The 22,244-nt window shown below is 56.1% G+C and overlaps 1 protein-coding gene across 1 annotated transcript in view; it reads left to right on the plus strand.

Annotated features, from left to right (window-relative positions):
• The first annotated feature begins 217 nt into the window (after positions 1 to 217).
• The window catches only part of LOC147123917 (complement component C7-like), a 97,200-nt gene continuing 75,173 nt past the window's right edge, over positions 218 to 22,244 (plus strand). Inside the window, exons 1-7 of the mRNA XM_086002614.1 lie at positions 218 to 317; positions 2,005 to 2,054; positions 3,631 to 3,697; positions 8,049 to 8,190; positions 9,918 to 10,059; positions 11,422 to 11,616; positions 11,751 to 11,806. Coding sequence (XP_085858740.1) covers positions 312 to 317; positions 2,005 to 2,054; positions 3,631 to 3,697; positions 8,049 to 8,190; positions 9,918 to 10,059; positions 11,422 to 11,616; positions 11,751 to 11,806 — 658 coding nt within the window. The 5' untranslated portion in view covers positions 218 to 311. The remainder of the gene's footprint in view (positions 318 to 2,004; positions 2,055 to 3,630; positions 3,698 to 8,048; positions 8,191 to 9,917; positions 10,060 to 11,421; positions 11,617 to 11,750; positions 11,807 to 22,244) is intronic.

Consider the following 22,244-nt stretch of genomic DNA (forward strand, 5'->3'; position numbering starts at 1 on the left):
CACACACTGAGACACATTCTCGCACACTGAGACACATTCTCGCACACTGACACACATTTTCACACACTCAGACACATTCTCACACTCAGAGACACATTCCCACACACTCACACTCAGATTCTCTTGTTAACAAGAAACGAGTGGTCGGGAGCAGAAACCAATCTCTCAGTCCCACCTCCCCAAGATTTTCGATGTTGTGTAATCTGGCAGTGGTTTGATGTGAATTGTATCCAAGTATTGGCCAACGACACAAACCCAGCCAGCAGATCTCCAGAAGCAGTCAGTGCGAGAGGAACGGACACTGCACAGGGATGAAGGTACAATATTCTTTCTGCCCCTAACTCCGTGCTCTGCTCTCCTGAAGACACTCGCCTCGGGGGTTGGGCTTCCATTTCACTCCCAGGAGCCCTCGGGACCCTCGGCCTAGTGACCATTCTTCAGGCCTGAGCCTAGGCGTTGGATTTGATTGTTGGGTAGGGTGGGAGCCCACAGCTGGGCCAGATCGTGCCCTCGCCCACTGGCCACCGGTGCTCTCTTCCCAGCAGGGGTCACTGGGCAGGCAGCAGGAGTAGGAACCCCTGCTGGGATTGCCCCCTCCCTCAATATCCCAGGGGCAGTGAGAGCAGCAGAAAGAAAGAATGAAAGAAAGACTTGCATTTCTACAGCGCCTTTCACGACCACCGGACGTCCCAAAGCGTTTTACAGCCAATGAAGTATTTTTGAAGTGTAGCCACTGTTGTAATGTGGAAACACGGCAGCCGATTTGCGCACAGCAAGCTCCCACAAACAGCAATGTGATAATGACCAGATAATCTGTTTTAGTGATGTTGATTGAGGGATAAATATTGGCCCCAGGACACCGGGGAGAACTCCCCTGCTCTTCTTCGAAATAGTGCCATGGGATCTTTTACGTCTACCTGAGCGAGCAGACGGGGCCTCGGTTTAATGTCTCATCTGAAAGGCGGCACCTCTGACAGTGCAGCACTCCCTCAGCACTGCACTGGGAGTCTCAGCCTAGCTTTTGTGTTCAAGTCTCTGGAGTGGGACTTGAACCCACCACCTTCTGACTCAGAGGCGAGGGTGCTCCCCACTGGGCCACACCTCACAGCAGAGTTGCACCGTCCTGGTGTGTGGGGCTCAGCCCCTCACTGGGGGAGGCGGGGGTGCAGTGACTGAGCGAGAGCTTGTGTTCACAGACAGTCCCGGCTGAACGCAGACTGACTGACCCTGAGCCGAGGAGCAGGAAAGGTGTAAAATCTGATTCTGCCGAAGGTGACTTGATCCGCCGGGTGGGAAGGGGGGGTGGCGGTGAGCGCAATGAGGCTTCCCCGAGATCGATGGGAGGGTGGCGGCCGGTCGGTACATGTGTCTGAGTGTGGGCTGGTGCGTCATGTGGCTGGAGAGCCCAGTCCTGCTGGGGCCTCGGCCGGAGAATCAGAGGAGGGTGAACACCCAAACTGCGGTCCTGGGAACTCTGGGGGGAGGAGAGACATTCAACCTTGGTGGGGCACAAGACGGGGGAAGGCAGTTCGGCTGGTACACATCGCGCCCAATCCTGATTGCCATTGCAGTCAACGGGCGGGATGTGTGCCGTTGTGTGAATCAAGGGTTATGGGGAGTGGGCAGGGAAGTGGAGCTGAGCCCAAGATCAGATCTCATTGAATGGCGGAGCAGGCTCAAGGGGCCAAATGGCCTCCTCCTGCTCCTATTTCTTATGTTCTTATGTGCCCGTGTACCAATTTGCTACTGTACCAGTCTCCTATCCACAGGGGAAGAGGAAAAATGTTTTCACGCAGAGGGTGGTTAGGACTTGGGGTGTCCGACCAGACACAACAGGGAAAGCAGAAGGGGAGAAATATTTGGTAAAGGAAAGTTCGAAAGGGAATGGGCTGAATGGCCTCCTGCAGTGTGGCAGGGATAAGGAGCCACGTTGTGTGATGCCAGAGAGTAGGAGAGGAAATGGAAACTGCAACTGGTTGACACGTCACGTTGTGCTTCCTTCAGCTGTTGCTCCTGGTTTCAGCGGTGATGGCCCAGGCCCATGGACAATACTCGTAAGTGAACAACGTTCTTTCCCGTTACTCGAAGCCTAGTAAATGCACATCGACATTACCAGTCCCAGAGAAGGGAGTGAGGGAGACGGAGAGAGGGGATTGCGGGACACGGAGAGAGGGGAGTGAGGGATATGGAGAGAGGGGAGTGAGGGACATGGACAGAGGGGAGTGTGGAACACGGAGAGAGGGGATTGAGGGACAAGGAGAGAAGGGAGTGAGGGACATGGAGAGAGGGGAGTGAGGGACACGGAGAGAGGGGAGTGAGGGACACGGAGAGAGGGGAGTGAGGGACACGGAGAGAGGGGAGTGAGGGACACGGAGAGAAGGGAGTGAGGGACATGGAGAGAGGGGATTGAGGGACACGGAGAGAGGGGAGTGAGGGACACGGAGAGAGGGGATTGAGGGACACGGAGAGAGGGGAGTGAGGGATATGGAGAGAGGGGAGTGAGGGATATGGAGAGAGGGGAGTGAGGGACATGGACAGAGGGGAGTGAGGGAGACGGAGAGAGGGGATTGAGGGACACGGAGAGAAGGGAGTGAGGGACATGGAGAGAGGGGAGTGTGGGACACGGAGAGAGGGGATTGCGGGACACGGAGAGAGGGGAGTGAGGGACACGGAGAGATGGGAGTGAGGGACACGGAGAGAGGGGATTGAGGGACACGGAGAGAAGGGAGTGAGGGACATGGAGAGAGGGGAGTGTGGGACACGGAGAGGGGAGTGTGGGTCACGGAGAGAAGGGAGCGAGGGACATGGAGAGAGGGGAGTGAGGGACACGGAGAGGGGAGTGTGGGTCACGGAGAGAGGGGAGTGAGGGACACGGAGAGAGGGGAGTGAGGGACACGGAGAGAAGGGATTGAGGGAGACGGAGGGAAGGGATTGAGGGAGATGGAGGGAAGGGATTGAGGGAGAGGGATTGAGGGAGATGGAGGGAAGGGATTGAGGGAGATGGAGGGAAGGGATTGAGGGAGACGGAGAGAAGGGATTGAGGGAGACGGAGGGAAGGGATTGAGGGAGACGGAGGGAAGGGATTGAGGGAGGCGGAGAGAAGGGAGTGAGGGAGACGGAGGGAAGGGATTGAGGGAGATGGAGGGAAGGGAGTGAGGGAGACGGAGGGAAGGGATTGAGGGAGACGGAGGGAAGGGATTGAGGGAGACGGGGGGAAGGGATTGAGGGAGACGGAGGGAAGGGATTGAGGGAGACGGAGGGAAGGGATTGAGGGAGACGGAGGGAAGGGATTGAGGGAGATGGAGAGAAGGGATTGAGGGAGACGGAGGGGAGGGATTGAGGGAGACGGAGGGAAGGGATTGAGTGATATGGGGACTAGGTGGGTAAGTGTGATTGATCCATTTAAGAGGAGCAGGCTTGTTGGGACCAGTGGACTATGGCATGTGTTATATTTTAAATGATGGCTCAATATACTGTTTGAGATCCTGAAAATGTCCGGATCTGTTTAAAAGTCTTGACCTTCCTGTATTTGTGGTTGATGGAAGTACGATGGTGGAATGATCATGGTCAGCAGGGGAGGGGCAGACTTCAAGTGACACCTTGTCTAATACCGGCATTCTCTGCCAACAGTGCCAGTCACTGCCAGTGGGCTCCATTCAGCCCATGGAGCGAGTGCGAGGGCTGCAACAATACTCAGGTGAGTCAACACTTGCTAACGGCCACTTATTGCAATCTCTGGGGGCAAGTAGTCGGCCAAGCACATAGGGCACAGAAACAAAAAGCCAACGTTTCATAAAGGGTCTCGCTGTGAATGGCGACGGTTGTTGTGGATAAACTGGACAGGCAAATGGAAAGTGTCATCAGCCCCCAGCGTCAGAGGCATAGAAACATAGAAGATAGGAGCAGGAGTAGGCCATTTGGCCCCTCGAGCCTGCTCCGCCATTCAATGAGATCATGGCTGATCATCCAAATTCAGTACCCTGTCCCTGCTTTCTCCCCATACCCCTTGATCCCTTTAGCCTTAAGAAATATATCTAACTCCTTCTTGAATATATTTAATGAATTGGCCTCTACTGCCTTCTGTGGTAGAGAATTCCACAGGTTCACCACTCTCTGGGTGAAGAAATTCCTCCTCATTTCTGTCCTAAATGGCTTACCCCTTATCCTTAGACTGTGACCCCTGGTTCTGGACTTCCCGACCATTTTCAATTACTTGCAGATCTCCTGTGGCATTCCTCGCATCCCAGGGACACATCCCAAGGTCATTTAGAGTCTAATTGCTGAGAGCTGCTTCTGTAGATTGGCGGCTGATTGTAAATTCCTGGCTCCTGCTGTTGGGGAGGATCCAGTTTATCCAGGCCAGGAAAAGCAGCATGAATTGCTCTTCTTTCTCAATACCAAAGTGTGATGGGTCCATGTCAGACCATGCTAGCATATCTCCCGTGGCATTGCTCGTGGTAGACAGAAAAAGCCCATTGCTTCTACTGCCAGCACAGGCATTTAAATTAACATCAACAACTTGGAGTCTAGGCGAGTAAACTGACCAGCCGGGGTTCAGCCCAGGATTACTAACCTGCTGGGAGGTGATGTGAGGACGACGGGTGAGGACAGGATTGGTCAAATACTCGGCCGACAATCATGGTCGACACCCACACATTTGGGGGCAGAGTGCGTGGAACCAGACCCTGGCGAGGTCAGGGGGCAGAGTGCGTGGAACCAGACCTTGGCAGGGTCAGGGGGCAGAGTGCGTGGAACCAGACCCTGTCGAGGTCAGGGGGCAGGGTCCGTGGAACCAGACCCTGGCGAGGTCAGGGGGCAGAGTCCGTGGAACCAGACCCTGGCAAGGTCAGGGTGCAGATTGCGTGGAACCAGACCCTGGAGGGGTCAAGGGGCAGAGTGCGTGGAACCAGACCCAGGTGAGGTCAGGGTGCAGAGTCGGTGGAACCAGACCCTGGCAAGGTCAGGGTGCAGAGTGCATGGAACCAGACCCTGGCAGGGTCAGGGGGCAGAGTGCGTGGAACCAGACCCTGTCGAGGTCAGGGGGCAGGGTCCGTGCAACCAGACCCTGGCGAGGTCAGGGGGCAGAGTGCATGGAACCAGACCCCGTCGAGGTCAGGGGGCAGGGTCCGAGGAACCAGATCTTGGCGGGGTCAGGGGGCAGAGTGCGTGGAACTAGACCCTGTCGAGGTCAGGGGGCAGGGTCCGTGGAACCAGACCCTGGCGAGGTCAGGGGGCAGAGTCCGTGGAACCAGACCCTGGCAAGGTCAGGGTGCAGATTGCGTGGAACCAGACCCTGGAGGGGTCAAGGGGCAGAGTGCGTGGAACCAGACCCTGGTGAGGTCAGGGTGCAGAGTCGGTGGAACCAGACCCTGGCAAGGTCAGGGTGCAGAGTGCATGGAACCAGACCCTGGCAGGGTCAGGGGGCAGAGTGCGTGGAACCAGACCCTGTCGAGGTCAGGGGGCAGGGTCCGTGCAACCAGACCCTGGCGAGGTCAGGGGGCAGAGTGCATGGAACCAGACCCCGTCGAGGTCAGGGGGCAGGGTCCGTGGAACCAGATCTTGGCGGGGTCAGGGGGCAGAGTGCATGGAACTAGACCCTGTCGAGGTCAGGGGGCAGGGTCCGTGGAACCAGACCCTGGCGAGGTCAGGGGGCAGAGTCCGTGGAACCAGACCCTGGTGAGGTCAGGGTGCAGAGTCGGTGGAACCAGACCCTGGCGAGGTCAGGGTGCAGAGTGCGTGGAACCAGACCCTGGCAGGGTCAGGGGGCAGAGTGCGTGGAACTAGACCCTGGCGGGGTCAGGGTGCAGAGTGCGTGGAACCAGACCCTGTCGAGGTCAAGGGTCAGGGTCCGTGGAACCAGACCCTGGCGAGGTCAGGGGGCAGAGTCCGTGGAACCAGACCCTGGCGAAGTCAGGGTGCAGAGTGCGTGGAACCAGACCCTGGCGGGGTCAGGGGGCAGAGTGTGTGGAACCAGACCCTGGTGAGGTCAGGGTGCAGAGTCGGTGGAACCAGACCCTGGTGAGGTCAGGGTGCAGAGTGTGTGGAACCAGACCCTGGCAGGGTCAGGGGGCAGAGTGCGTGGAACCAGACCCTATCGAGGTCAGGGGGCAGGGTCCATGGAACCAGACCCTGGCGGGGTCAGGGGGCAGAGTGCGTGGAACCAGACCCTGGCGAGGTCAGGGGGCAGAGTGCGTGGAACCAGACCCTGGTGAGGTCAGGGGGCAGAGTGCGTGGAACCAGACCCTGGCGAGGTCAGGGGGCAGAGTGCGAGGAACCAGACCCTGGCGAGGTCAGGGGGCAGAGTGCGTGGAACCAGACCCTGTCGAGGTCAGGGTGCACAGTTGGTGGAACCAGACCCTGGCGAGGTTAGGGTGCAGAGTGCGTGGAACCAGACCCTGGCGGGGTCAGGGGGCAGAGTGCGTGGAACCAGACACTGGCGGGGTCAGGGGGCAGAGTGCGTGGAACCAGACCCTGGCGAGGTCAGGGGGCAGAGTGCGTGGAACCAGACCCTGGCGAGGTCAGGGGGCAGAGTGCGTGGAACCAGACCCTGGCGAGGTCAGGGGGCAGAGTGCGTGGAACCAGACCTGGCGAGGTCAGGGGGCGGAATGCGTGGAACCAGACCCTGTCGAGGTCAGGGGGCAGGGTCCGTGGAACCAGACCCTGGCGAGGTCAGGGGGCAGAGTCCGTGGAACCAGACCCTGGCGAGGTCAGGGTGCAGAGTGCGTGGAACCAGACCCTGGCGGGGTCAGGGGGCAGAGTGCGTGGAACCAGACCCTGGCGAGGTCAGGGTGCAGAGTCGGTGGAACCAGACCCTGGTGAGGTCAGGGTGCAGAGTGCGTGGAACCAGACCCTGGCGGGGTCAGGGGGCAGAGTGCGTGGAACCAGACCCTGGCGAGGTCAGGGGGCAGAGTGCGTGGAACCAGACCCTGGCGAGGTCAGGGGGCAGAGTGCGTGGAACCAGACCCTGGCGAGGTCAGGGGGCAGAGTGCGTGGAAACAGACCCTGGCGAGGTCGGGGGGCAGAGTGCGTGGAACCAGACCCTGTCGAGGTCAGGGGGCAGGGTCCGTGGAACGAGACCCTGGCGAGGTCAGGGGGCAGGGTCCGTGGAACCAGACCCTGGCGAGGTCAGGGGGCAGGGTCCGTGGAACCAGACCCTGGCGAGGTCAGGGGGCAGGGTCCGTGGAACCAGACCCTGGCGAGGTCAGGGGGCAGAGTGCGTGGAACCAGACCCTGGCGAGGTCAGGGGGCAGTGTCCGTGGAACCAGACCCTGGCGAGGTCAGGGGGCAGGGTCTGTGGAACCAGACCCTGGCGAGGTCAGGGGGCAGAGTGCGTGGAACCAGACCCTGGCGAGGTCAGGGGGCAGGGTCCGTGGAACCAGACCCTGGCGAGGTCAGGGGGCAGAGTGCGTGGAACCAGACCCTGGCGAGGTCAGGGGGCAGGGTCCGTGGAACCAGACCCTGGCGAGGTCAGGGGGCAGAGTGCGTGGAACCAGACCCTGGCGAGGTCAGGGGGCAGGGTCCGTGGAACCAGACCCTGGCGAGGTCAGGGGGCAGAGTGCGTGGAACGAGACCCTGGCGAGGTCAGGGGGCAGAGTCCGTGGAACCAGACCCTGGCGAGGTCAGGGGGCAGAGTGCGTGGAACCAGACCCTGGCGAGGTCAGGGGGCAGAGTGCGTGGAACCAGACCCTGGCGAGGTCAGGGGGCAGAGTGCGTGGAACCAGACCCTGGCGAGGTCAGGGGGCAGAGTGCGTGGAACCAGACCCTGGCGAGGTCAGGGGGCAGGGTCCGTGGAACCAGACCCTGGTGAGGTCAGGGGGCAGAGTGCGTGGAACCAGACCCTGGCGAGGTCAGGGGGCAGAGTGCGTGGAACCAGACCCTGGCGAGGTCAGGGGGCAGAGGACGGGGCGGGGGAGGAAATTAGGGTGAAAAAAACTGGATGACCGTTAGTTGTAGCAGTAATTTTCCCCTGAATAAAGGGAAGGGAGGATTCTCCTGGAAGGGATGATTTCGAGCCTCTTCTCTTACACCGTCCCTTGGTTTTGTTGCAGGCTCGCTGGCGAACAGTGGCAGAATATGCTCAGTTCGGGGGTCACCAGTGCAGTGGCTCCACATTTGAAATTCGACCCTGTGCCTCCACCAGAGGCTGCCCGGTGGACGAGGGCTGTGGAGACCGGTTCCGCTGCGCTTCAGGTAGTGAAACCCCTTCCTCTGGTTTGGGATGGTGTCGTGGGTCAGGACAGTGCAGCCCTCGGACCATGGCTGTGTTCCAACCCCCACAGAACAGGTGACGCAGTCCTCTCCTGGCCAACCGAAAGGCTACACCGTGCAAAGAGTTCGGGGCACAGTCAGTCTGGGTCCTACTGGGTGGAAGCAGGAATCACCGGCACAATGTGCCATCTCACTCCGAGAGGACAGAGACCGGGCACTGTGGGAAATGGAAAGGTCAAATCGAGCCCGTACGAGGCACTCCCCTCGGTCTAGAGTGAAGCATATCATTGGGACAGAGGGAGCTTTACTCTGTATCTAACCCGTGCTGTACCTGCCCAGGGAGTGTTTGATGGGACAGTGTAGAGGGAGCTTTACTCTGTATCTAACCCCGTGCTGTACCTGCCCTGGGAGTGTTTGATGGGACAGTGTAGAGGGAGCTTTACTCTGTATCTAACCCGTGCTGTACCTGCCCTGGGAGTGATTGATGGGACAGTGTAGAGGGAGCTTTACTCTGTATCTAACCTGTGCTGTACCTGCCCTGGGACTGTTTGATGGGACAGTGTAGAGGGAGCTTTACTCTGTATCTCACCCGTGCTGTACCTGCCCTGGGAGTGTTTGATGGGCCAGTGTAGAGGGAGCTTTACTCTGTATCTAACCCGTGCTGTACCTGCCCTGGGAGTGTTTGATGGGACAGCGTAGAGGGAGCTTTACTCTGTATCTAATCCGTGCTGTACCTGCCCTGGGAGTGTTTGATGGGACAGCGTAGAGGGAGCTTTACTTTGTATCTAACCCATGCTGTACCTGCCCTGGGAGTGTTTGATGGGCCAGTGTAGAGGGAGCTTTACTCTGTATCTAACCCGTGCTGTACCTGCCCTGGGAGTGTTTGATGGGACAGCGTAGAGGGAGCTTTACTCTGTATCTAACCCGTGCTGTACCTGCCCTGGGAGTGTTTGATGGGACAGTGTAGAGGAAGCTTTACTCTTTACCTAACCCGTGCTGTACCTGCCCTGGGAGTGTTTGATGGGACAATGTAGAGGGAGCTTTACGCTTTATCTAACCCGTGCTGTACCTGCCCTGGGAGTGTTTGATGGGACAATGTAGAGGGAGCTTTACTCTGTATCTAACCCGTGCTGTACCTGCCCTGGGAGTGTTTGATGGGACAGTGTAGAGGGAGCTTTACTCTGTATCTAACCCGTGCTGTACCTGCTCTGGGAGTGTTTGATGGGACAGTGTAGAGGGAGCTTTACTCTGTATCTAACCCCGTGCTGTACCCGCCCTGGGAGTGTTTCATGGGACAGTGTAGAGGGAGCTTTACTCTGTATCTAACCCGTGCTGTACCTGCCCTGGGAGTGTTTGTTGGGACAGTGTAGAGGGAGCTTTACTCTGTATCTAACCCCGTGCTGTACCCGCCCTGGGAGTGTTTCATGGGACAGTGTAGAGGGAGCTTTACTCTGTATCTAACCCATGCTGCACCTGCCCTGGGAGTGCTCCTGGCTGCAGTAGTGGAACTTTGCTGAGCCCCAACACCCCTGGATATCACGAGTATCCCCCTGGACCCCATGATCCACCTGAATGATGGGCGGCTTTAGATGCTGAATGGAAGGACGCAGTTTATTGGTGTCTCCGGGTCCTAATTTGATGCGCCCAAGCCAATGTATGGGCCTATGTCAGGTGACTGGCAGTAACCTGTGCGTTTCGTTCTGCCTCAGGCCAGTGTGTCAGTCGGACACTCTTGTGTAATGGCGACGAGGACTGTGAGGGAGATGGAGCAGACGAGTCCAACTGTGAGGATCGGAAGATGTCTTGTGATATTGATCAAATCCCGCCACAGGCTGAACTGACTGGCAATGGGTAAGGGGAGGGGGGCTGGCATTGTGGGGTTGTGTTGACAATGGTCAGTGCCTGAGGCGAACGGCCCTATGGCACTGGACCTGAGTGGCAAGAGCGTGTGTGGGAGTGTGTAGGAGTGTAGTTGAGTGTGTGCGAGTGTGTCGGAGTGTAGGTGAGTGTGTGGGAGTGTAGGTGACTGTGTGGGAGTGGGTGTCTGTGGGTGTGTGTGGGTGTGTGTGTGTGTGGGTGGGTGTGTGTGTCTGTGTGGGTGGGTGTGTGTGTCTGTGTGGGTGTGTGTGTGTGTCTGTGTGGGTGGGTGTGTGTGTCTGTGTGGGTGGGTGTGTGTGTCTGTTTGGGTGGGTGTGTGTGTCTGTGTGGGTGGGTGTGTGCGTCTGTGTGGGTGGGTGTCTGTGGGTGTGGGTGTGTGTGTGTCTGTGGGTGTGTGTCTGGGTGTGTGTCTGGGTGTGTGTGTGGGTTGAGTGTCCATGGGCTGTGGGAGGAGATTAAATGGGTGGGTAGAGTCCATGATAGGGGAGAGTGTCCATGGGCTGTGGGAGGAGATTGAATGGGTGGGTAGAGTCCGTGATAGGGGAGAGTGTACATGGGCTGTGGGAGGAGATTAAATGGGTGGGTAGAGTCCATGATAGGAGAGAGTGTACATGGGCTGTGGGAGGAGATTAAATGGGTGGGTAGAGTCTGTGATAGGGGAGAGTGTACATGGGCTGTGGGAGGAGATTAAATGGGTGGGTAGAGTCCATGATAGGGGAGAGTGTACATGGGCTGTGGGAGGAGATTATATGGGTGGGTAGAGTCCGTGATAGGGGAGATGATACATAGGCTGTGGGAGGAGATTAAATGGGTGGGTAGGGTGCATGATAGGGGAGAGTGTCCATGGGCTGTGGGAGGAGATTGAATGGGTGCGTAGAGTCTATGATAGGGGAGAGTGTACATGGGCTGTGGGAGGAGATTAAATGGTTGGGTAGAGTCCGCGATAGGGGAGAATGTACATAGGCTGTGGGAGGAGATTAAATGGGTGGGTAGAGTCCATGATAGGGGAGAGTGTACATGGGCTGTGGGAGGAGATTAAATGGGTGGGTAGAGTCCATGATAGGGGAGAGTGTACATGGGCTGTGGGAGCAGATTAATTGGGTGGGTAGAGTCCATGATAGGGGAGAGTGTACATGGGCTATGGGAGGAGATTAAATGGGTGGGTGGAGTCCATGATAGGGGAGACTGTACATGGGCTGTAGGAGGAGATTGAATGGGTGGGGAGAGTCTATGATAGGGGAGAGTGTACATGGGCTGTGGGAGGAGTGATTTTGAAGGGCTGTGTGGTCTGTCCTCATTTCCGGTTCTCTAATGCACAGTATTTTTTTCTTTGAGATATGATATTATTAAAGGAGAATTTCGGGGACCTGTAATCAACAGTAAATTTTTTGGAGGAACTTGCCGGAAGGTTTTCAGCGGAGATAACCGGAACTACTATCGCCTCCCAGAAGGCACGTTGCAGTACACCTTCCAAGTAAGGAGAGCAGCGCGGGCTTCTTTAAGGGGAACCGATGGACAGTGCGGTGTCCAATAAACACTCAAGTTGTTGTGGTGATGTAATGGCTGCTTTTATTTCAGTCTCTGGAACATTTCTCTTGGATATAACCAACAATATGAGAGGAGACCGGGGCGTGTAATTGCTGCCCTGTGCTGTCTCCTCTCAGAGAACCTGAGTCTTCAGTTACCAATACGCAAGTACACTATGTAGCAGACAATACAGGTCTCCGATCAAACCTCCGACAGATCTGTTTGGTGCAGCCACTATCTTCAAATTATCGCTGCTACCAAAATTGTAGGAAAGTTTTCCCCTGAACTGTCCTCTCTCCGAATCCCCTCCTACATGTCCGACCCTCTCTTTACACCTTCCGTGTTGAGGTCTAGACTCTTCGCACTGCGGGAGATTTTCAACTCTCGGCCTGCCCATTCCTTTCCTGATAAACAGACGGCCGACTAGTCACAATCTAGGGCGCGGGGGGGGGGGCGGGGGTCCTCGCCCGCCCTGTTACATAGGATTATATAGAATCATAGAAAGTTACAGCACGGAAGGAGGCCATTTCGGCCCATCGTGTCCGCGCCGGCCAACAAAGAGCTATCCAGCCTAATCCCACTTCCCAGCTCTTGGTCCGTAGCCCTGCAGGTTACAGCATCCCAAGTGCACATCCAAGTACTTTTTAAATGTGATTAGGGTTCCTGCCTCTACCACCCTTTCAGGCAGTGAGTTCCAGACCCCCACAACCCTCTGGGTGAAGACATTTCCCCTCAAATCCCCTCTAAACCTTCCACCAATTACTTTAAATCTGTGCCTCCTGGTTTTTGACCCCTCTGCTAAGGGAAATAGGTCCTTTCTATCCACTTTATCTAGGCCCCTCATAATTTTATACACCTCAGTAAGGTCTCCCCTCAGCCTCCTCTGTTCCAAGGAAAACAACCCCAGCCTATCCAGTCTTTCCTCATAGATAAAATTCCCCAGCCCAGGCAACATCCTCGTAAATCTCCTCTGCACCCTCTCCAGTGCAATCACATCCTTCCTGTAATGTGGTGACCAGAACTGCACGCAGTACTCTAGCTGAGGCCTAACTAGTGTTTTATACAGTTGAAGCATAACCTCCCTGCTCTTGTATTCTATGCCACGGCTAATAAAGGCAAGCATTCTGTATGTCTTCTTAACCACCTTATCTACTTGGCGTGAATATACAGCAGAGAAACAGGCCATTCGGCCCAGCCAGTCCGTGCCGGTGTTTATGCTCCACTCGAGCCTCCTCCCGTCTTTCCTCATCTAACTCTATCAGTGTAACCCTCGATTCCCCTCTCCCTCATATGCTTGTCCAGCCTCCCCTTTAAGCCTGGTACCTCCTGATGATTTCAATCAGCTCCCGACTTGTGGAGAAGCAGCACAGGGTGCCAGCCCTGCAGCACGATTGGCTGAGGGGGCGGCATGGTGACAAAAACCGGGGGAGACAGCAGCACTTAAAGGGCTGCAGCCCACCTTTAAAGGGAAGGTGGTTTTTTTTGGTGAGGTAAAAGGGATTGCTGCTGCTGCACACAGCGTGTTCTGAAATGGAAATGTCTGCGGGGAGGGATGTGGCTGGATCTGCAGCTTTAATGATGCCGCCTTGCAGGAGACCCGGAGGATGTACAGCAAGGGAGAACATAAGATCATAAGAATTAGGAGCAGGAGTCGGCCATTCGGCCCCTCGAGCCTGCTCCGCCATTCAATGAGATCATGGCTGATCGTCTACCTCTTCTCCACTTTCCTGCACTATCCCCATTGTAGTGTATGTGCCTTTAAGACAGAACTACTTTTACAGCTCCTGTATACTGTAGTACCGGCAGGGACCACACCGGTATATAAGCCTTGCACATGCCTCTGTACCCCCAGTCTTGAGACTACCCTCCTCCAGTAAATAGCTGTTTATTGTTAAGTCACAGCATCCGTGTGGTTATTGAAAAACAGCATACTGTGGGAGACTACAGTCTCCCACGTAAAGAAATAGGCAACACAGCGAGCTACAAGAAATAGGTCTTTACTCCAACTCTCACAATACAGTACTAATTCGTAAAGTCCGCGAGCCTGTGATGACTCACGGATTGGTCACCTGCTGGAACCTGATTGGTTTTCCTTCTCTCAGCAGCAGGCAAGTCTGAACATGCCTTATTCCTCTCAGCTTGCAACTGTCTTGCGGGAGGAGGGGAATACAGCAGTTAAAAGGGGATTATACAGGTTTATCTACATACACACAGTGTTTCCCCAATGTGGTAACGCCACATACGCCCCCCCAGAATCCTCGTTAACTGTAAAAGTCAGTCTCTGCGGAGGTTTGGCCAAACGGCTGTAGCGGCTGTAGTATCCATCTGGCGTGTGAGGAGGGCTGTCTGGGAGGTCGGCCGGTTGGTTTGTCGGCTGGTCTGGTGGCTGGTCTGCTGGTGGGCTGGCTGGACGGGCTGCCAGCGAAGGTGGGGCGGCGGCCGGGAAGTAAGGTTCTGACGTGTCTTGGTCCTCTTGTGGGGCCGCCGCCAATGCGGGAGGTCTGCCCCGCCATGGGGGAAGAGCCGGACGAAACGGGAAGCTGAGGTCCAGGTGCGCCGGTTTGAGACGGTCTACTGAAATAAGATCCGGCTTCCCGCCGACGTCGATAAGAAAAGCTTTGTCCCCCGCCTCCAATACTGAGAAGGGGCCGGTGTATGGTGCCTGCAGCGGGCCTCTGTGCGCGTCCCGGCGCACGAAGACGAACTCCGCATGTCGTAAGTCCCGAGCCACATAGGACGGCTGCGGGCCGTGTTGCGAAGTGGGCACTGGACAGAATTGCTGGGCCGCGTCCTGGTGCAGGGAAAGCTGTCTGGCGGCCGACCACGGCTCCTTTGTCAGGGGGAGGAAGTCGCCTGTTACTCTGAGCGGTTGGCCGTAGACCATCTCGGCCGCGGAGGGGCGGAGGTCCTCTTTGGGCACGGTGCGCAATCCCAGGAGGACCCAGGGTAGTTTGTCGATCCAGCTGGTGTCGGCCAGGCTGGCGCGGAGGGAGGCTTTCAAGGAACGATGAAAGCGCTCGCAGAGCCCGTTGGCCTGCGGGTGGTAGGCTGTTGTCCTGTGCAACTTGGTGCCGAGGCCGGCGGTGATGGCATTCCACAAGTGGGAGGTGAACTGGGGGCCTCTGTCCGAGGATATGTCGGTCGGCACGCCGAACCGGGCCACCCATGTCGAGACGAATGCTCGCGCGACGTCGGTCGTGGTGGTGGAGGCGAGGGGAACCACCTCGGGCCATCTGGTGGTGCGGTCGACGATCGTGAGCAGGTGTGTGAAACCGTGCGACGGCGGCAAGGGGCCTACCAGATCGACGTGGACGTGGTCAAAACGCCTCTCGGGCACCGGGAAACACTCCAATGGCGCCTTGGTGTGCTGCTGGACCTTAGCACGCTGACACGCCACGCATGTGTTGGTCCAGTCTCTCACATCCTTGTGGAGTCCAGGCCAGACGAACTTGGTGGACATGAGTTTCTGAGACGCACGCATCCCTGGATGTGAGAGGCGGTGGATGATGTCGAAAACTCGCTTGCGCCAGGCGGATGGGACGACCGGCCTAGGCGAGGGGACTGAGACGTCGCACAGGAGGGTTGTGCCAGCTGCGTGGAAGTGGATGTCGGCCAGAGTGAGGCTGGTGGTTGACGTCCTGAGGGCCTGGATCTCCGTGTCGGCGGCCTGGTCTCTCGCCATGCTGGCGTAGTCGACGCCCAGGTGCACTGCGTGGAGCGAGGATCTTGAGAGGCAGTCGGCCACCAAATTGTCCTTGCCGGCAATGTGGCGGATGTCCGTGGTGAACTCCGAGATGAAGTTGAGTTGGCGCTGTTGGCACGCGGACCAGGGTTCGGTTACTTTGGCCATGGCGAAAGTGAGCGGCTTGTGGTCCACGAATGCGGTGAACGGCCGGCCTTCCAGGAGGAAACGGAAGTGCCGGATTGCCAGGAACAGGACCAGGAGCTCTCTGTCGAACGTGCTGTAGGCCTGCTCGTTCTTGCGCAGCTGTCGGCTGAAAAATGCCAGTGGCTGCCACGCGCCTTCGACCCACTGTTGCTTGACAGCGCTGACGGCGTAATCCGAGGCGTCCGTGGTGAGGGCAGTCTTGGCGCCCGGGATGGGGTGGGCCAGTAGTGTGGCATTGGCCAAGGCGTTTTTGGTCTGGTGGAAGGCTGTCGCCATCTCGCTGGACCAGGTGAGTTGCTCTTTGCCCGTTTTGCCCCTGGTGGCTTCGTAGAGGGGGCGCATGAGTGAGGCTGCCTTGGGCATGAAACGGTGATAGAAATTGACCATCCCCAAAAATTCCTGCAGCGCCTTGACCGAGGTGGGCTGGGGAAAGTCCGCCACCGCCTGCACCTTGGAAGGTAGGGGAATGGTTCCCCTTGGCGAGATTCTGTGGCCGAGAAAGTCAATTTGGGCTGCTCCGAACTGGCATTTGGCCGGGTTGACGATTAGCCCGCGTTGGCTGAGGCGCTGGAAAAAGAGCGCAAATGCGCGATGTGCTCGGCCTTGCTGGTGCTGGCCACGAGGATATCGTCCAGGTAGACGAACAGGAAGCTCAGGTCCCGTAGGACGGAATCCATGAGCCGTTGGAAGGCCTGTGCGGCGTTCTTGAGCCCGAAGGGCATGCGCAGGAACTCGAACAGTCCGAAGGGGGTGATGACCGCCATCTTCTGGACGTCTGCGTGGTGGACGGGGACCTGATGGTAGCCGCGAATCAGGCCGACCTTGGAAAAGACGGACTTTCCTGCTAGGTGTGCCGAGAAGTCTTGGATGTGCGGAATGGGGTATCTATCGGGCATGGTGGCGCCGTTGAGCCGTCTGTAGTCGCCGCAGGGGCGCCAGCCACCGCCCGGCTTGGGCACAATGTGGAGGGGGGACGACCAGGGGCTGTTCGAGCGGTGGATGATGCCCAGTTTCTCCATCGTGGCGAATTCTTCCTTGGCCACCGCCATCTTGGCTGGGTCCAGGCGTTTGGCTCGAGCGAACACTGGTGGTCCCGTAGTGGCGATGTGGTGCTCGACACCATGCTTGGCTGCCGCGGCTGAGAAGGTCGGTTGTGTGAGCCTCGGGAAATCTGCGAGTAGGTGGGCATAGTCGTCATCCGCCGGGGCAGAGCAGGACCCGACGAGGGCCGGGCTGTTGCTCTGCTGGCAGGCCAGTGAAGCGAAAGTTGCTGCGTCGATCAGGCGCCTGTCGCGGACGTCGACCAGGAGTCCGTGGGCGCAAAGAAAATCGGTGCCCAGCAAGGGATGTGCCACCGAGGCCGTCACGAAATCCCACGTAAATCGCTGGCTGTTGAAACAAACCTCGGCCCGTCGCTTTCCAAAAGTAGCGATGGCTGTGCCATTTGCCGCCACGAGGGGTGGGCCGCTGCAGCCTGCCTGGATGTCGAGCTGGGAGGCAGGAATTATGCTGCATTGGGCTCCGGTGTCGCAAAGGAATCTGCGCCCTGAAAGGGAGTCGGTTATGTACAGCAGTTTACCTGCGGTGCCGATGGCCATCGTGGCGGCGGGGGTGCGGTCGAACGGGCCTAGACGGCGGCGCAGGGCTGGCGCGTTGGGCCGGGCGGCCATCTTGGTTTGATCGAAAGAGCAGGGTGCTCTGCAGCGTTGGGCCTTGTGGCCGAAACGCGCGTGGTAGTAGCATAGTTCTGCGGCCTGGCGTGGCGGTGTGTGCTCAGTGGTGTCGGGGAGCCTTGCGGCTGCACAGCCAAGTTGGGCGACGGTGAAGACTTTGTCTGCGGCGGCTGCCAGTTGTACGCAGTCCGTGATCGGGGACCCCGCGAGGGCAGTCTGTACCTGCTGAGGAAGCAGGCTGAGGAAAAGGGCCCGAAACAAGAAGCACTGCGGTTCAGAGCCCAGGAGCGCAAGCATCTGGCTCATCAACTGGGTTGGGGTAGAGTCGCCGAGGCCTGATAGTGAAAGAAGCCTACGGGCCCTCTCCTCCCCGGACAGGCCGTAAGCCTGCAGCAAGCGGCCCTTAATGGTTGAGTACTTGCCGGTCTGTGGTGGGTTCCCCAGCAGGTCGAGAACTTCGGCGGCGGTAGAGCTTGCTAGTGCTGAGGCTACATGGAGGTACCTTTCTTCATCGTCTTGAACCCTGCGAAGGGTGAATTGGGCCTCCGTGTGCGCGAACCAAGCTGGTGCTTGGTTTTCCCAGAAGGTGGGGAGCTTCAAGGACGCAGCGCCGGCCGACATCGGGCTGCTGCTGGTTGCCGTCGGGTCGTTGCTGGCCTCTGTAGGGATACGTGAGTCGGGGGCTTCGGCCGCCGACATTCGGGGTCACCAATGTGGGAGACTACAGTCTCCCGCGTAAAGAAATAGGCAACACAGCGAGCTACAAGAAATAGGTCTTTACTCCAACTCTCACAATACAGTACTGAATTCGTAAAGTCCGCGAGCCTGTGATGACTCACGGATTGGTCACCTGCTGGAACCTGATTGGTTTTCCTTCTCTCAGCAGCAGGCAAGTCTGAACATGTCTTATTCCTCTCAGCTTGCAACTGTCTTGCAGGGGGAGGGGAATACAGCAGTTAAAAGGGGATTATACAGGTTAATCTACATACACACAGTGTTTCCCCAATGTGGTAACGCCACAATACTTTCAGAATCACGGATCTAACAGTGGAGACGAGTGTCGATTCGAATCTACATGCAACTCTGCATTTCCCTTCGAGGATTCGCTCCGGGAGGGCGGTGTAACAAAAAAAAAAGTCGAGGCCAGGAACACGGGCATCGACCACGAGCAACCGCCCAGTTGTCCGGCAGAGAGTGAACATCGCAGGGGAGGCTGTGGAGAGCCGGGCTTGGTTCCCCAGCCACGACGATCAGCAAGAGACTGACGACAGGTCCAGCGCAGACCCTTCCCGGACAGCGGCGGCTGGAGCCGACTGACGGCGGAGAGAAAGCCGAGCAGCGTCAACGGGGTAAGACAGAGGGTGAAGCGCACAGAGCGCAGCCGGGGGTTGAAAACCGAGCGGCGTCGAGAAAAAAAAAAAAACGGAGAGAGAGAGGGTAAAGCAGCAGCTGGGTTCAGGACCGAGCGGCGTCGAGAGAAAAAAAAGAGAACGCACAGAGCACAGCCAGGGCTCAAGGGCTGAACAGTGTCCGCGGGGAGAAGAAGGGAGAGCGCGGGAGACGCCATTGAGCCGCGGAGAAGGAAGAGCGCGGGAGACGCCATTTTTAGAAGCCGCAGCGGAGAAGAAGGGCGAGCGCGGGAAGGAAGGAAAGCGCGGGAGATGCCATTTTGTGCCAGCGGAGAAGAAGGGGAAGCACGGGAGACGCCATTTTTGACAGTTAAATCACACCCAGGGATGCCAAAGAGTGGCAGTATCTCTACGTTCGACAATGAAGTCGAAGATTGGGCGACATATGTGGAACGCATTTAGGTGTACTGCAGGGCGAATGAAGTGCCAGATGCTAGTAAAGCACTGGTTTTGTTAAATTCCATGGGTGCAAAAGCTTATGGGTTACTGCGAAATCTAATAACCCCAGAGAAGCCGGTGAACAAGAATTTCGAAAGCATAGTAGAAATCCTACAGGACCACTTAAACCCCACACCGCTGCTGATAGCAGAATGATTTAAGTTCCATAAAAGGAACCAACACAAAGACGAAAGCAATGCTGAGTACCTAACGGAACTGCGCAAGCTATCGAAACACTGCCAGTTTGGAGCGGGACTAGCAGATACGTTAAGGGGCAAGTTTGTGTGTGGGCTACAAAGTGAAGGAACCCAGAAACGGCTTCTATCAGAAAAGGATCTTACGCTGGACAAGGCTTTCAGTATGGCAGTATCACACGAAGCAGCCGCAAGGGGAGCTGCAGAGATACAACGGAGACCGCAAGAATATGGCACCAATGAAATGTCCTATGGAACAGGGAAGTGCTATCGCTGCGGCAGAACAACACATGACCAGAAAGATTGTTGGTTCAAGGACCAAGTGTGCAGACAGTGTGGAAAAGCAGGACACATAGCAAGAGTCTGCAGGTCTGGGAAGAAAACCAACAGTAAGAAATCTCCACAGGAGAAGTACAAAAAGGTACACCAGGTGATGGACAGTGATTCATGTAAAGTCCGCGCCTCAATAATACACGGAGTTCGGGAGAACAGTTTAACAGGTACTTTACTGAACAAGAGGCAGCTTGAAACTGAAACTACAGAAGCCTGCTAGGGCCTTTTATACAGGGGTGGTCACTGCCGGTACTGCAGTCTAAGACCAGTTATTCCCTTAAAGGTACATACACAACAGTTCAGACGAACAGAAAAGTGACACAGACTCCGGAAGCAAGGAGCTGGGTTGTCTGAAACTACATAAGGTAACCAAAATGGAGGATCACCAGACTATCTGGGTTACACTCAAGATAGACGGAGTCCAAGTGAAAATGGAATTGGACACAGGATCAGCCCTAACAGTCATAAACCAAAGGGACTACAAGCGGCTATTTTCACATATACCCTTGAAAGCTACAGAGATTGTCTTGAAGACGTACACGGGGCAAAAAGTCTACCCCAAAGGAAAAATAAGGGTGAAAGTGATATATAAAGACCAGGAAATACCTAAAATGGATATATATGTATTGCCAGATGGAGGACCACCACTGCTAGAACGTGAATGGATCCGGAAGATACAATTAGATTGGCATTCCATACAGGTACTGAAGGTTGAGGCCAAAAAGGATGACGACGTCACACCTGGACGACTGTCAAAAATGCTAACTGACGCACAAGAAGTGTTCCAGGAGGGACTAGGAACACTAAAAGGCATAACAGCAACGATTAAAATAGAGGAAAATGCAAGCCCAAAGTTTCTTAAGGCCAGACCAGTGCCTTATGCGATCAGACCAGCTGTCGAAGCAGAGCTGGAAGGGTTGGAACGTTCAGGAGTACTGTCCAAAGTGGACTGGAGCGAGTGGGCTACACCCATCGTTCCTGTAATGAAGAGGTCGTTGATTAATACACCTGGGGAACCAAAGAAGGTCCGCATCTGTGGGGATTTTAAGGTGACAGTGAACCCAGTCCTTCACACGGTACAATATCCGCTTCCACGAATTGAGGATATTTTCGCCTCGCTATCTGGAGGTAAACGCTTCACCAAAATTGATCTAGCCCAGGCGTACTTGCAAATGGAGGTAGAAGAAGCTTCGAAACAATACCTTACAATTAACACTCATAAAGGTCTCTATCAATACAACCGGCTGGTGTTCGGGGTAGCCTCGGCTCTGGATATCTGGCAAAGGGCAATGGATCAAGTCCTGCAAGGGATTCCAGGGACCCAGTGTTATTTGGACGACATCTTGGTCACGGGCGAAAATGACAGTGATCACCTCGCCAACTTGGAGAAGGTGCTCCCCAGATTAAAGGAGTATGGGCTACGAGCTAATCGCCACAAGTGCGAGTTTTTCCAGAAACAGATCTCGTATTGTGGCCATGTCATCGATGAAGAGGGGTTACATAAGTCCCCTGAAAAGATTGAGGCAGTAGTCAAGGCTACAGCACCGGAAAGTGTGTCACAACTGAGGTCGTTCCTCGGGCTGGTAAACTACTATCACAAGTTCTTACCAAATTTGTCAATGGTATTACACCCACTGAACACCCTACTGCAAACAGGGGTACCATGGAAGTGGGATGACGAACATAGACGAGCTTTCCAAAAGTGCAAAGAATTGATCACATCAAAAGAGGTGTTGGCCCATTTCAACCCAGCACTACCAATTCATTTGGCATGTGATGCATCACCCTATGGTATTGGAGCGGTGCTGTCGCACAAATTCCCAGACGGGTTGGAGAGGCCAGTAGCCTTTGCGTCTCGGTCACTAACCTCAGCCGAGCGCAACTACGCCCAGATTGACAGGGAGGCCCTCAGCCTAGTATGGGGAGTAAAAAAATTCAACCACTATCTGCATGGGCAGAAGTTCACCTTGCTGACTGACCACCAACCACTTGTCTCCATCTTTAATCCTAAGAAGGGCGTTCCAGTGATGACTGCACAACGGTTACAAAGATGGTCCCTGTTTCTAGGGGTGAATCAATATGAAATAGAATATAAAGGCACGAAACAGCATGGGAACGCTGATGGGCTATCGTGCCTGCCACTGCCTACTGTGGAGGAAGCACCAGCAGTGGACCCTATCGAGATATTTTATTCGTCAATAATTGAACGATTGCCAGTAACGAACGCGGATATAGAGAAGGAGACCCGCAATGATCCGACGCTGTCTCGGGTATATGATTTGACGGTGAGGGGATGGCCAACACATGGCGACTCACTGTTGCCAGCATTCTCATCCAGAAGAGAACAGCTGTCAGTATGCCAGGGGACAGTGATGTGTGGATCCAGAGTGGTGATTCCACCCAAGTTAAGGGAGAGAGTGCTAAATGAGCTACATGAAGGTCATCTGGGGGGAGTGAAAATGAAAAGCCTTGCTAGGGCTTATGTGTGGTGGCCGGGAATCGATCAACAAATCGAAGACCTAACTAAGAGCTGCTTAGGATGCCAGAAGGTCCAAAATGCACCACCACATGCCCCTCTACACCCATGGGAGTGGCCCTCCTCTCCATGGCAACGGGTGCATATTGATTTCGCTGGTCCATTCATGGACTCAATGTTCTTAGTAGCAGTGGATGCTCATTCGAAGTGGCCTGAGGT

The sequence above is a fragment of the Somniosus microcephalus genome, chromosome 1 (assembly GCF_052327205.1).
Source record: "Somniosus microcephalus isolate GS21.2 chromosome 1, FLI_Smic_1.0, whole genome shotgun sequence".
NCBI lineage: Eukaryota > Metazoa > Chordata > Chondrichthyes > Squaliformes > Somniosidae > Somniosus > Somniosus microcephalus.